We start from the raw sequence: 14,572 nt of genomic DNA, 5'->3' as shown, positions 1-14,572 counted from the left end.
GGAAGGAAGGCTAGTCCCGAGATGCCCGACTGTCTGTCCTCATTCTGAGGCTCTGTGGCTCTGGTTAAGGAAGCAGGACCTCCCCAGTGTGAGACACTGACCACAGCCCTGCCTCACAGCCGGTCAGTTTCCATGAGCAGCTATGTGTCCTCCTGGAGTCAGTGTGGGTTCACGGCAACTCCCGGCTGCCTGCATTTGCACAGACACCCTCCCTTCTCCCTGTGTTTACTCTCAGATCAGGGGGTCTTGTCTCTGGAAAATCTGCCCTGACTCCTTTCCCCCTTTTCCCAGTTAGGCTCGGGGTACCCATCTCTACCACCTTGCCCGTCACTGTTCTGCCCACCTACCATATCCTCCAAACTGTGGGAGGGTCAAAGGCTCTGCTCATTTTGTGGGTGGAGAGCCATTGAGAGCACCACCTGAAATGCAGGAGTACTTTTCCTGGGCTAAACACATGGTCTGCTCGCTTCTCCCTGAATGCAATGCACAGGTCGGCAAGCCCCCTGCCCCTGCCCTTTCACGGCCCCTTCCCTGCTCAGGCAGTGAGAAAAAAGAGAGGGACTGACCACAGTGTCCTGACCTGCCTTACCTTGGAACAGATTTCGTGGAGACTTGTGGCGATGGCTTTTGCTGGTGTGTCACATCGAAATACATGACATTTCAAAATTCGCGTATCTTTGTCTCTTGCTACGTAAGCAAAATCTCTGTGCAAACAAAATTTATCAGTATGTTAGAAAAGGAAACTTTACCAACACACCCTCTAGTGACGAATGTTAGCTGAGCAAGGAGCCGGTATGTCAGTGGCAAACAGAGTATGCGAGGGCTAAAAACAAAACGTAAACTTCAATAGCTACCCCAAAATGGAGGAGCAGTTTCATGGATTTAAGAATTCATTTCTGGGGCGCTTGGGGGGCTCAGTCGGTTAAGCATCCGACTTCGGCTCAGGTCATGATCTCGCCATTTGTTGAGTTCGGACCCCACGTCAGGCTCTGCGCTGACAGAGCCTGGAGCCTGCTTCGGATTCTGTGTTTCCCTCTCTCTTAAAAATAAACATTAAAAAAAAAAAAAAAGTTTTTTAAAGGATTCATTTCTGAGTAAAAGAACTACAGTGCTTCCCAAAGTTAGTGTGCTGAACTCCTGGAAACTCTTACAGCCCTTAATGAAAAACCGAATTCTTGATGAACTTTCTAGTGTAACAACAAATACCATGATTATAAAAGAGAAAAGGGGCTTGAGAAGAGCATGAATGTGCATGAGCGCTATTATGACAAACGCAGTGGTACAGCAGAGGCAGAACAATAGGGGCTGATGGGTAAACACGTGCACAGAGAATGCGTCGGACCCACAGCTGCAGGAGAAAGCGGACGGGCAGTCACGGGCTGGGCTGTGACACAAGGAGACACCACAGACTGAAATCCCGTCAAAGGCGTCTGATTCTGTTAAGCGCGGCTCCCACTCCAGAGCTCGGGGTGACGGACGGCGGCAGCATGGCACTCTATATCGTCAGCCCAGCCACCTCGGTGGGCGTGCAGCTGGTGCTGCGTGTTAGCATCTGTTCTGCTGATGAAAAGGATATCGACTGTGGCAAGACCTGGCTTCAAAGGAACCCGGCCGAACAACCAACCGTACCACTAAATTTCTTACTGTTCGTACTGGAGGACAGTGGTTTAAAGATCGAAGTGTTTAAGAACAATACACGCCCAGATTTACCCCATCTGGATCACAACGCGTTCTTTGTGTTTGTTGCTTAAGCCAGGATACTGTCTGTAAATGTAACCACACGTGGATTTATTTTTAATGGTTCCTCTTAATAAAAGAACTGGTGGTCTTTTCACAGACCACGACAGCCGCTTTCTTCTAGATATCCTTGGCTTCTTTGGGAAGGCACAGGGATCTGCCCACTGGAGGCCACTGGCCATCGTGGAGATGTGGCAGAAAAGCCTCCCCTGCATCGCACGCCATGTGCAGTGGGGGCTCCCGAACCCCGACCCCAGGTCAGGGCACTTCAGCCTCAGCCTGTCCACACCTGGCTTCAACACCTGCTCTCCCCAACCTTCTCCTTCCTCATGTTCTGTCTCAGCTGGTGTCCTCCATGCTAGGACCAGGCGGCCTTCCGGACTCCCCGTCACCCTCTGTACCCAACCCCTGAGTTTGTTTGGCCAGTTTTACCTCCCGAAAAACGTCCTGAACCCATCGCCCCTTGCCAGCCCTACGACCTCTCGGGCATTCTCAGCAGGTCTCTGCTCCCTGCCTTTGTGCACACGGTCTCCATGCCCTTGTCACCACATGGGACCCGGAGATGAGCAGATCGCCCTTCCCAGTGCTGTGGTCACAACTCATGCACGTGGCACTTAGCACCGGGTACCATCGGTGTCTGTGTAGGAGCGTGTACTCCCCACAAGTCATTAAAGCTCTGTGAAGACGATCTGTGCCTTATTCATCCCCAATATCCAGTCCAGGCCTGGCCATATAGGTACCGAGTGTTCCTTTCTCTTTCCGGCATGGGGCCTGCAGCACGCATCCTGATCTCCTGAAGGGTGAGCCGGCCCTCAGTCAGAGGCGTCAGGCTACAGGGCAGTGGGCTGAGGGGTGGGTCTGGGTGAGGCGCTGGGCCCAGACTGAGCGATGAGCACAGTCTTAAATTTTTTTTTAACATTTATTTATTTTTGAGACAGAGAGAGAGACAGAGCATGAACGGGGTAGGGTCAGAGAGAAAGAGGGAGACACAGCATCTGAAACAGGCTCCAGGCTCTGAGCTGTCAGCACAGAGCCTGACGTGGGGCTTTAACTCACGAACCGCGAGATTATGACCTGAGCCGAAGTCAGACGCTCAACCGACTGAGCCACCCAGGCGCCCCGAGCACAGTCTTATTCTACACTGTGTTCCTGATGCCTTTCCATTCTGGTCTCAACCACCATCAAGACAACACGGTACAGTAAAACCTTGGTTTGCGAGCATGATTCGTTCTGGAAACATGCTTATGATCCAAAGCACTTGTCTATCAAAGTGAATTTCAAGAACCATTGGCTCAGTTGGGATCATGTGACATTCCGCGTCATGTACTACTTGTATTGCAAGACATCGCTCCTTTATCAAGTTAAAATTTATGAACAATGTTTGCTTGTCTTGTGGAATGGTTGCAGAGCAGGTTATTCGCAATCCAAGGTTTTATACTGTATTTAAAAAAGAAATGAGAGAGGGCCTCACTTTTGGAGACCATGCTCAAGGGAAGCCCTGTTTCTAGCTCCCAGCTCTCTGGCTTCTTTTCTTTCCTAAATGGATCCTAAAGGAATATACATGGTGTCTTACCATGCACAACTGTTTCTCTTCAAAATTCCATGTTCAGGGGCACCTGGGTGGCTCAGTCGGTTAAGCGAACAGACTCCTGGTTTCAGCTCAGGTCATGATCTCATGGTTCGTGAGTTCGAGCCTCATGTTGGGCTCTGTGCTGACAGCCCAGGGCCTGCCCAAGATTCTCTGTCTCTCTCTCTCTCTGCCCCTCCCCCTGCATGCACGCTCTCTAAGTAAATAAATAAAGTTAAATAAATAAATAAAGTTACGTTCAGCTGCGGTCAAATCTGTTTGGTTCTGTGGTCACCAACAACTCTGTGTGGATTTCTACAGTTCCAAAATTTGTCGCACCTACTCTCCCAGCATCCTTATTCCAGCCAAGGAGCTCTCCTCTCTGCTCTGGAAAGGCAGGTCCCCACTCATGGCATCTCTTCTCACTTGGCGACCGCTGGTGTCCCTGCACTGTCAGGGGGGCACTGCTCCCTCTACTGCACGGTCCATCCAGCTCAAGAGCCTGCTGGGTGCCAGGACCTTGCTGGTGTCTAAATGCTTATTATAGTATATAAATTCTATAGCACAAAGGACAGGAGCTTGCCACACACTACTTTTTGTAGTTCTTGCACAGATCTAACGTGTCTGTTGTCTCTCAGAGATAGTAAGGCAATGTCAGAGAGCAATGTATCGGGATTCAGGCAACCCCGATTCCAGTCTCATTCCTGGATCCACTGAGCTATACAACCTCGGGCATGGAGTCTAGCCTCATCTCTAAGTGAGAGAGTTGGAAAAAAAAAAAAAAAAAAAAAAGGTTTCCCAGGTTCCTGTCTGGCTCTGATATTCTATGGCATAGCTTCCAAGGTCCACCCTGCTCTTCAGGACTGCTGGCCGGCCGGCAAGTGCTGCAAGTGCAAGGTTACCACCAAGGAGGATGAAACAAACCGTTATCAATAAGCAATGGATCATCCTATCAAACTTCAGCTCCACGCCCTCTGTTCTTTAATATGCAACCCCTCAGGAGTAATTTTTTAAAAAAATTATTATTATTAATCTTCATTTTCTTCTGGCTTCAGGGAAAGTGATGAATGCCTAAGGCAACCATCTGGAACCCACATCTTCCCAGAGGAGAGGCTCAGCCGCCAAAGGCTTTGTTTGGGGGATTCTGACAATTTTTTCTTTTTTCTTTTTTTTTTTTTTTTTTACAGCTTTGTCTTTTCTTGTTCCCTCTCAGGTACCAGGCTGATAGATCAGGAAGGTAGGAATCTGTCAGTTTGCGATGGTGAGTGAATCCCATAACTAACCCCTCCAGGTTTTCTATCTGCTTCCAAGGAAAAAGACCAGCATTCTCTCCTCACTGTGGAGGTCAAGTGATCTGTGTGTCTCGAGTCACCCTAAATAGCCGCAAGCTATACACGGAGGTCTGTCAGAAGCAGGTAAGTCCTCTCTTTCAGACCTGGGGCATACACAAGGTGAACGGCTTCCCTTGTGTGCAACGAAGTGCGTGGCTCATCTAATTTCATTATTATGTAGAATGAAACCCAAACGTTGCTTAACTGGTGGTTTCAAAAGCTTGGCTTTCCATAGGGCACCTGGGTGGCTCAGTCGGTTAAATGTCCGACTTCGGCTCAGGTCATGATCTCACGGTTCATGGGTTTGAGCCCCGTGTCAGGCTCTGTGCTGACAGCTCAGAGCCTAGAGACTGGAGCCTGCTTGGGATTTTGTGTCTCTGTTTCTCTCTGTCCCTCCCCTACTTGTGTTCTGTCTCTCTCTCAAAAATAAATAAACATTAAAAGAATTAAAAAAAAAAAGCTTGGCTTTCCAGCATCTGATTTCTGAAAAGGCTGTTGTAATAGAACAATGACCCTTCTAGGATGCTCACCCTTCATCTCCAGAATCTGTGAATATGTCACCTCACATGGCCAAAATGTGATTAAATTAAAGATCTTGAGATGGGGCTGTTATCCTGAATTATCTGGTTGGGCCCAACACAATTACAAGGGATAGAAGGAGGAATTTTGCTTATAAGTGAAAGAACAGAAGAAGGGGCCACCAGCCAAGGAAAGCAGGCAGCCTCTAAAAGCTGGAAAGACTTCCTCTTGGAGTCTTTAACCACATGGACACCATGATTACAAGTGCGACACTCATTTTAGATTTCTGATCTCCAGAACTGTAGGGGGATAAATTTGTGTTGCTTTAAGCTACCGTTTGTGGTAATTTGTTAAAGCAGCAATTGGACTAATACGGCTGCCAGTTGGCTTTATGTTCTAACTAAACTATGACATGATTAAAGACTTCTGTTTTTAAAAAATATTCAATTCCCTCCACAAATAGCTTCTGAGGCACTATTATGTGTCAGGCACCAGAGATGCAAACACAGACAAGGTTCAGCCTCGGAAGCCCACTGTCTAATGATACGGACGTCCAGTGAGATTTGAGCTGTATCTTTAAGTATAGTAAGAACCTCACCAGGGTAAGAAGGGTAGTGGACGGTTCACAGAAGATTCAATGTGAGCACAAGCAAAAGCATGGAAGTAAGAAAGTCCACAGAGTGGTGTGGTAAGGGGCCGAGGGTGACTGCAGGGAGGCTGTATGTGTGGCCAATCAGCAGTCTGGCCATCTGAGCCTTGCAGTATGGCATGTGACCCCACATGACAGGAGTTTTGAAAACTTTCTTTGGGTGGAACAAAGTGGGTCAAGGGAGCACCCCCCCTATGTCAACATAGTAGCAGAGGATGAGCCTGATGCGGGCTAAGTTAGCATCTGTGAGAACAGGGTGGAGGAGACAGATGGAAGGGAGGTGTTGGAAGGATGGCTGACACTGATGGGTGTGATGAGGGGAGAACCCAGAATAACTCTAGGGTCCTTGCTGGACCAACTAAGTGCCCTCACATCGAGGTGGGGAGAGGGGAGGGATTTGGTGAAGGAAGCTCATGAGCTCCATGCTGGGGAGGACGTATGAGGTGTTTGAGGGCCTCCAGGTGGCCAGGGCCACCAAGCAGGTGGACACTTAGTCCCTGAGCTCAGGCCTGTGGTCTGGACTAAAAACATGGACCTGTGGGCAGCAGTAGTCAGGAGAGCAGAAGAGAGTGTAGAGAATGAGAAAAGACAAAACGAAGCCTGGACCGAAAGAGAAAGGCATTAAAAGGCCCAGTTGAGGCAGGAGGGCCCAACGAAAGGGTGGAGAAAGTGTTGGGGAGGGGGCAAGCCCAGGACAAGCTGGTCCCGAAGGCATCCAAAAAAGAGGGTTTCAGGAGAAGTCTCCAGGGCTGCAGAGGCTGTGCAGCAGGAGACAGGCTATTCGGTCTTAGCAACCAACAGGAAGGGAGGGAGGTCTGTGGTGACCTTGGCGTCCTGGGCCTTTTCCCTGGAGAAGGGAGTAGGTCCCAGCTTTAGGAGACTGAGGAGTTGTGGGACCTCCTGACTACAAAAGAACATAGTACATCTGCCTATTTTTTTCTCCCTTAAACTTCTCATTCTGGAACCTCTCAAACACGCACAGAAGTAGAAGAGATAGTCCATGAACTCCCCATGTCCCATCATCCAGTTTCAACAATGATCAAGACATCGTCCAACTTGGCCTTTCAGAGAGACATTTTCCAATCAGTGTTAGGGTTCTAAGAGACCTTATGCTCACATGTAAGAGCACTCCGACCTTTTCTAGAGATCTTCCTGTGTTCTGAGGGGAACAAGAAACCTCCACAGCTATAGTGGTCCTGACAGACTGCAAGCCTACGCTGTTGTGATGGGCCTAGGGCCACGTGGGAATTTGGGAGAAAAAGCACCAGGTGCCACCGGGGGTCACACAACCAGGCAGGGCCCAAGGTGGCTCTGACACTGCATGAGGGAGAGGTTCAGCCCGCTGCTGGGGCATTTTAGGAACCTTTGCCTACAGAGCCCTCAATGGCTTTCCTGCCACCTCCCACCTTCCCCCCTTCTTTCCTCAGAGCCGCCAGTAGCCCTTGGGCTATACAGCTACCTGGCTTCCACGGCTCAGATGGGCTTCTATGCCTCCCCCAGCGACCGGGTACCCTGGTGGTCATGCACCGCCCCCGGGCTTTGGTGCGCTCATTTAAAACCACAAAGCTGGTCCAAATGATCTCTGAGGTCTGGTCAGAACACAGCTCCTACTTTTTCCAACAGAGTCTTCCAGATGTCTGAGACATTCTGTCTGACACTCAGCAGCAAGAACCATTTTTGTCCTTTGCTCCAGCTTGCTCCATTTACAGTGCTGGATGAGGAGCCATTTGCTAAAAGAGGCGCTGTTCCAGTCCCCTGCTCCCCACACATTTATTCTGTGCAGTCATGGGAATCACAGTGTTTCCTTTAAAAACCAGGAAGTGATGCCCCCCTCCCCCGCCACCCAGTATGGTAGAGCAAGTCTTGTGTTAAAAGCCCAGTGTGACAGTGTCATGACGTAGTGATGTCTTACTGGTTTTTTAATAAGTCCCTTTTGCATAAAACAAAGCCAAGAAAGCCCCCAGGAAGTGGAAGGCTTATAGCCGAAGCTATCTGTGCCCCTTCCTTAAACTTGAACAGAAGTGAGCACCTTTCATCTTTTGTTTACGGCGCCCTTGTGTTTCCAGCTCTCTACTCCTTTTGCTGTTCTCGTTGGTAATTATTCCCCCAGAGGACCAGCCTCCAGTTCTGCCAGGGAAAAATGTCAGCGCTAAGAATCTTACATGACAGCCTCAAATTTCTTAATGGCAAGGAAAAAGGACAAAAGAATGCTTTTATTGTTCTCAGTTGAACAGCATTTTAATCACCCTGTAGGGGCTTAATCGATCTTTATGGAATGAAGACATGATTCTTTATTCAAATGGGTTCTATTAAAAAAGAGCCAAGACAGAAGTATTCACCCTTTTCCTCCCTCTCTCCCCCACAACCCTCTTACATAAATGGAATTTGCTTCTGTGCTTCTCTCTCCTCAAAAGGAACTTACAAGGCACCTTCCGACCTCTTAGAGGTTAGCCAGGCTAACATTAAAAACCCCCATCTACAGATGCCCAGAGGGGTGGTACCTAGGATATTTCAGTGATATGAAATCTTATTTGCTTATTGAATCAGCCTGTTCCACTGCAGGAATGCTCCTGGTGAGTCAACATACATATTTTTTCCTAAATAACGACCTGAAATTTGCCTCCCTGCAACTCTGGCCTGTGGGACCGAACTTTGCCTTCTTTTTTTTTTTTTTTTTTTTTTAATTTTTTTTAACATTTATTTATTTTTGAGACAGAGAGAGACAGAGCATGAACGGGGGAGGGTCAGAGAGAGGGAGACACAGAATCTGAAACAGGCTCCAGGCTCTGAGCTGTCAGCACAGAGCCCGACGCGGGGCTCGAACTCAAGGACCATGAGATCATGACCTGAGCCGAAGTCGGCCGCTTAACCGACTGAGCCACCCAGGCGCCCCCCGAACTTTGCCTTCTGAAGCAGCCCCACACGAGCCGACCCTGTCAGCTGCAGTACAGCCCAGGCTTGTCTGGGAGTGACTTTCTCCCCTCTTTTCTAGGAGATTCCCTTCCATTCAGACTCTCACCAAATCTCCGCTGCTAGCAGTCCTTACCCAGTCTCCACAAAAAGATAACGCCTTCCATGTAATCTGTGTTTGCTCAGGTCAAAAACATGTTTGATGCTGGGAATTTGTGAAGGCTGGCATTCAATTAATGGGAGTTGTCATTATAAATGAGGAAAAAGAAGTCAAAGAAAAAGCCTCCTTTGAAATCCTGTCTCCTTATCCAAGAGTGATATTTTCATAATTATTTGCATTCATCTGAATTATATTAAGACTTGCTGAAATATATAAAGACGCTTTCCTCCCTGCTTATCTTTCTGTAGAATCTTATAAGCCAGAGTTGCTTTAACTGCACAGGACAGGACCCACATGCAAATAAAGACAAATAGCAACAAAGAGATTTGATGCAAACATTACATGTCTAAGCCCTTTATGACCAAGGGCTTTATCCCCACTTTGTGTTACCTGCACAGGGCCCGGAGGGAGGAGGAGTCTTGTTTTCAAGACTGTTTGCACTTCTTTGCCTCAATGCTCTTATTTTCTGACTGGACTTTGAAAATCTCATTTTGGGGGTGGGAGGAAGGGAGAGGAAGAAAGGGGATGAGAAAGCCATCCTCCTAGATGGCCAATCAGAATGTTACACACACACGATTTTTTTTTTTAATTTTACCCACTGGCACATCAGCAGGCATCACTAATTTCACAAAGCTCTTGCTCTAGCTTTGTAAACTCAACTTTCTTTCTCCTTCGCAAGCTTAAGCAGATGCTAAGTACAAATACGCTACGTTCCTGGGATGCCCGTTCAGAGGGCATTCCAGTAACTCACCACCTGGGTAAACACACATTCTCCACAGGGAATCCTTCACTAGGCACTTCCGTGAGACATATAAGCTGTGTCAACAGATCTGAAATTCTACCATCTGCAAATAATCAAGGTGGCTTTGGTGGACCAGAATTGGTATTCGTATTCAGAGCTTCCAGAGAGGAGACCTGAATAAATACAGAGGGGGCAGGAGCTAGTGAACATCTTGAAAACATCCTCACCATTGGTTCAGACAGGCCCTCTAATTACTTCAGATGAGGGAGCTCCCATGCCTCATCCTCTGGAAGCTTCCACCACCTCCAGAAGTTACAGCCTCCTCAAAGATAATTAAAGATGCAGTCAAGTTGGCAGATTCTTGTAACCATACCCTCGGGAAGACTGATTCTGGAAGTGTTGCCCACTCAGTCGATGCTGTCTCCCTTCCCCTCCTCACCACTGAGCACTGACGGCTCGGCCCCAACCAGGCGGGAGCTCCCCTGAAATCGACTCCAATGCAAAGAGGCGACTGCCTACATCTCTTCATTTTGCCAAGCAGTAACCACAACCATTCTTTCAAAAAGAGAAATTTCAGAGGCACCTGGGTAGCTCTGTCGGTGAAGCGTCAGACTTCGACTCAAGTCATGATCTTGTGGTGCGTGAGTTCGAGCCCCATGTCGGCTTGCAGCCCGGAGCCTGCTTTGGATTCTGTGTCTCCCTCTCTCTCTCTGCCCCTCCCCTGCTCACACTCTGTCTCTCCCTCTCTTTCTCCAAAAAAATAAACATTAAAAAAACATTTTTTTTTTAAAGAGAAATTTGAAAACTTTCTTCTACCATCAAAAACGGAGCTTTAATTAAGTGATAAAGTGTGGAGCTTAAAGCCCCCAGTCAGCCAAATGGGCAGGTTGACACTGAGAGTGCTGGAAACACACACACACCTGAGGTACAAACACCTGCTTTTCGCTTCAGAGTTATACCCTTTCCAGAGTTTGTTCATCTAGATGTGGGAAAGGAGAAGAATCCATATACTTTGACTAATAATCGAGATTGAAATGGAGTCAGTCCTTCTGGCCACCAGCCTGCAGTCAAACCTTCCCAATGAAACTCCAGAGAATACGTAATTTAAGCCCTAATATTAATTCTTCAAGAAGCATGACAAGGCTGATACGACATGGGACCCAGCGTTAGTATTTCTCCTCACGTTTACTCCCCAGCATGCGGCTGCGACCGCTCCCAGCCATAACTGAAGTGACCACGTTCCCGTTACACCTTCATCACTTTTGCCCATCGACTTCCCCAAACAGGGCCAAATGCAACAAAGGGTCGGGGGCCCAGATGCAACTCCATACTCTGTTCTACATGAGGACACATACGAATGATGACGATAGAAGGTTAAACAGAACACAGTTCCACTTTTCAAAGACAACGACGTCTGTGGGGGTGGCAATATGGCATGAAGAAAGCAAGTGAGCTGTGCCAAACACTTAAAAGACACCATGAAGAGGGAGAAGTGAAAATCGGTTGGTTACCTCTCTCTGAATCCGGGAAGGCATGAGGGAACAGAGCAGAAACAACACGTTAGCATTCACACGGCATCCAGAAAATAAAACAGTCCCGTTAACGGCAACTCCAAGCGCTGACATCCCATCCCTTTTCCCAACTTTGCTGCAACGAATAGCCCTTCGGTGCTTATTTTAGCCGAGCTCTGTCGCACAGAAGTGTGTATTTCGAGCCATGTTACGATGAAGCCAAGAGATGCCAGCTGAGTTTAGAGGCAACATATCAACCGGGGGAGGTAATCAAGCTTAAAATATCACAGTCAAATACAAGAAACTGTTTGCGGTAAACACTGGCAAAGCACTTATCTTCATTTTCCAGCCCCACCTGCTCCCAATAAACAATGTACAGAAACAATGATGTGGATACAGCCTTACCTGTTTTACTAACTTCTGACATTCTATTAATTGAACTACAACATTATAGTCTAGGTACGTTCACTCAAATGCATCATGAGAAGGCAACAGAGCGGGAGTGAGCAGAGACAGCAGAAGGTCAAGGGCAGAGGTGGGATGTGGGAGGGCCGGCAGGGGGAGGAATCATGTGTCAGGGAAGAGAGGACTGGAAGCGGAGAAGGGATGAGAACAACTTCGGGTTTGGGGCCGAATGCTCAGCTGTCCTGCGCTGCCAGGGTGACCCTAAAGAAGTCACTTAACTTCTTGACCCGGAGAGCCCCCCATCCCCTTGGTCTTGTCACAGCCAATCTGAAAGGGCCTGAGGACCACAGACTTTCTAGATGGGTCACATGCATGCAGGTAAACACAGAGCAAGTGGACTGAAGAGGCAGGGGGCACCAGATAACGAGAAGGAAGGGGAGAAACTCAACCTTCGTAGAAACCTGCTGTTTCAGGTGCCCCGCGGCCAGGGTCACGGAGCGGCCAGCAGGACCCTGCAGACACGAGGGCTCAAATCATGGTGTGAAACAGCAAGTACGCAGGGTAGTGAACCACAGTCACGAAGCCGAAAGACAGACCTCTGCATCCTGACACAGAACAATGACCGTGGCATATTATCTATCAAGTGGGAAATCAAACAAGCAAGCCGTCCAGATTGCAGACACACGGTCTCATACAAAAAACAAGAAAGTTGGAGTGTGTATTTTAATATCCACATAGTAACATATCTGGAACATCATAACATGCAAATCGTCAACTGTTATCTGGAGGGAGGGCGTTACGGAGGATTTTCTTTAATACATTTGTTCGAATATTCTCCAATAAGCACATGACTTTTGTACTACAGATATGTAAATATCTACTTCACTATTTCAGGGACCCCACTGCGGTCAGTGCACCCCAAAGCACGGGTGACAGCACTGTAACATAGGCGACTGCCACACAGTGACAGCCCAACAACTACCCTTTCTTGAGTTCTGGCTCTGTGTTGCCCAAACAGCAACCCAATGAGGTAAGTTTTACCGTTCTCACTGATAAAAAGGTAAACAAGTTTAGAGAGGTTGAAGAATTTGACGAAGGTCACACGGCGAGTACATGACGAAGTTAGGGTTTGGTGTAGGTTGGCAGGACTCTCTGATCCTAGGCTTCTCACACTGCACCCATGATGGGCACCCCTTCCTCATTCACGGTCCTGTAGAACCACCTCATGGTTTGTCTCCCGAATGGCTCAGAGGGTTACCACGCACAGGTGTTCAAGACAGGAGCAAAGGTTTTGGCAAAGAACCTGGGGCTTTACATGCACAGGGGAACCTCCTTCCTTTTCCTTGGCCTGTGAACTTTTGTTGGGGGAGAAGGTGGCTGAAAATTCACAAGAGAGGCCCTTTAGGCTGAGTACGTAGACAGAGCTGTGTTCAGATCCCTCCGGTAGCTGTGTTCCCCTGGGTACGTTACTCACCGTCTCTTTTTCCCGGGCTCCCTCTATGTGCCAGGCACACTGTGTTAGGTGGTGCCCCCCCTTCGACACTGCTTCCTCATCAGTGCAAAGGGGAGAAGGACACGTGGCTCAGGGTAATCATGAGAATTAAATGAAATGAGACGGTGTGAGTACAAGAGTACCTGGCGTGTAACAAAGTGCAATAAACTGCTTCCTTCCAGTTATCTTCACTGAGTCATCTGACGGTTTCGTGTCTCAGCTGGGCCATGCTGGGCAGCACTGGAAGTGAAATGTCTCCCACTGGAAGGGAAATCACTGGGGACCCTCTCCTCAGATTGGCTGGGCACTGTTTACCACAGGTTGAGGGGAAGTCACCTGTTGCTCGTGTCCCTCTGTCAAGGTTAGTCTATGGACGTAATTATAGATCATCACCAAAGGATCCGAAGACCTGGGTTCTAGTCCCACATTGAGCACTAGGTAAGTCTCTTAACCTCTCTGAGTCTCGGTTTCTCATTTCAGATGAGATGGTTTCGTGCTCAGATTTTTTTTTTTTTTTTCTAATCAGAAAAGGGTCTGTTAGAAAGCTTGGACTCTTAAAAACAAAAAAAGAATGAGCCACTAGCATCTCCCTGGCTAGCTTTCGATTTATACCAAATGCTTTTAATTTTTTACTCTTAATAAAAAGCCTATGCCTACTGTATGGCAAAAACTTTGCCTGATAATGTTCAATCTAGAGACTTTAGAATACACTCTGTTTCTTTTGGGTATAATTACCATGGAAGCCTTGGGTATTAGATTAGATCAGACCCATTATTAGCGATTCACTTAAGGAAACAGCATCTATATGTAGCCACTGAGTTTTTTTTCCCCTGAAGGCGGAACTTGGAAAAATGATACTGCAAACTCTTACCAAGGTCCATTCTTTTGGGGTTAATAGACACTGTTTGATTTGAGTATGGAAGTAAAAGCCTGCCACAAATAGGGACCTGAGAGCGATCTTTGAAATGTCTTTCAAAAAATGCAGAAGAGTCAAAGCGGCAGCTGCTTCACTGATTTAACACCTTATAAATTTGCCAAGAAGGAAACATCAGCCCAAAGCTGGGCTCCTGCATGAGGAGCATCCTTCCAGGAGGCTAAGTGTAGACTCAGGCATAAGCTGACTCCCTTCTCACTGTACGAGATGCAGTGCAAAGAATTCAACTCTGGGATTAATTCCACACCAGCCACGCACCCAAGGCCGCCTGATCAGTATGCTCTCAGCAGCTACTTCTTGGGAAAATGAACGTGGGAGTAATTGGCAATGGTTTCATTAAAATAAGCCTGAAATAACAGAACTACTTGGCATGTGTAACTGGGCATCCAAATGAATAGGAAATTCCTGAAAATAAACAGCACACCAGAATGACAATTCCTATTCCAGCTTTTGGAGGAGGACGCACCTATCCCCCAGCACAGCGGCCTACTTCATATGTGACACACACCCTCTACTTTTCACAAACTGAGCACGTAAAGCAAAGACCTGCCAGAGTGCTTCTCGCTCCATTTTTACAGAAGTCTGTTTCATGCTACTATCTGATGCCTGTCTTTC

At 47.8% G+C, this 14,572-nt stretch overlaps 1 protein-coding gene across 27 annotated transcripts in view; it reads right to left on the bottom strand.

The window, feature by feature from the left end:
- The window catches only part of APBB2 (amyloid beta precursor protein binding family B member 2), a 382,870-nt gene that overhangs the window by 12,637 nt on the left and 355,661 nt on the right, over positions 1 to 14,572 (bottom strand). For 14 of the 27 annotated variants that reach the window (XM_045474262.1, XM_045474248.1, XM_045474251.1 and 11 more), the window contains one exon: positions 590 to 704. In XM_045474262.1, the coding sequence (XP_045330218.1) occupies positions 590 to 704 (115 nt within the window). Of the gene's footprint in view, positions 1 to 589; positions 705 to 11,126; positions 11,133 to 14,572 lie in introns of all 27 variants that reach the window. The other 13 variants (XM_045474245.1, XM_045474241.1, XM_045474240.1 and 10 more) reach the window with 1 other exon arrangement.

Source organism: Leopardus geoffroyi, chromosome B1 (genome assembly GCF_018350155.1).
Source record: "Leopardus geoffroyi isolate Oge1 chromosome B1, O.geoffroyi_Oge1_pat1.0, whole genome shotgun sequence".
Classification (NCBI taxonomy): domain Eukaryota; kingdom Metazoa; phylum Chordata; class Mammalia; order Carnivora; family Felidae; genus Leopardus; species Leopardus geoffroyi.
Note: the sequence above shows the minus strand (reverse complement) of the source record. Positions and strands in the feature narration are given on the sequence as shown.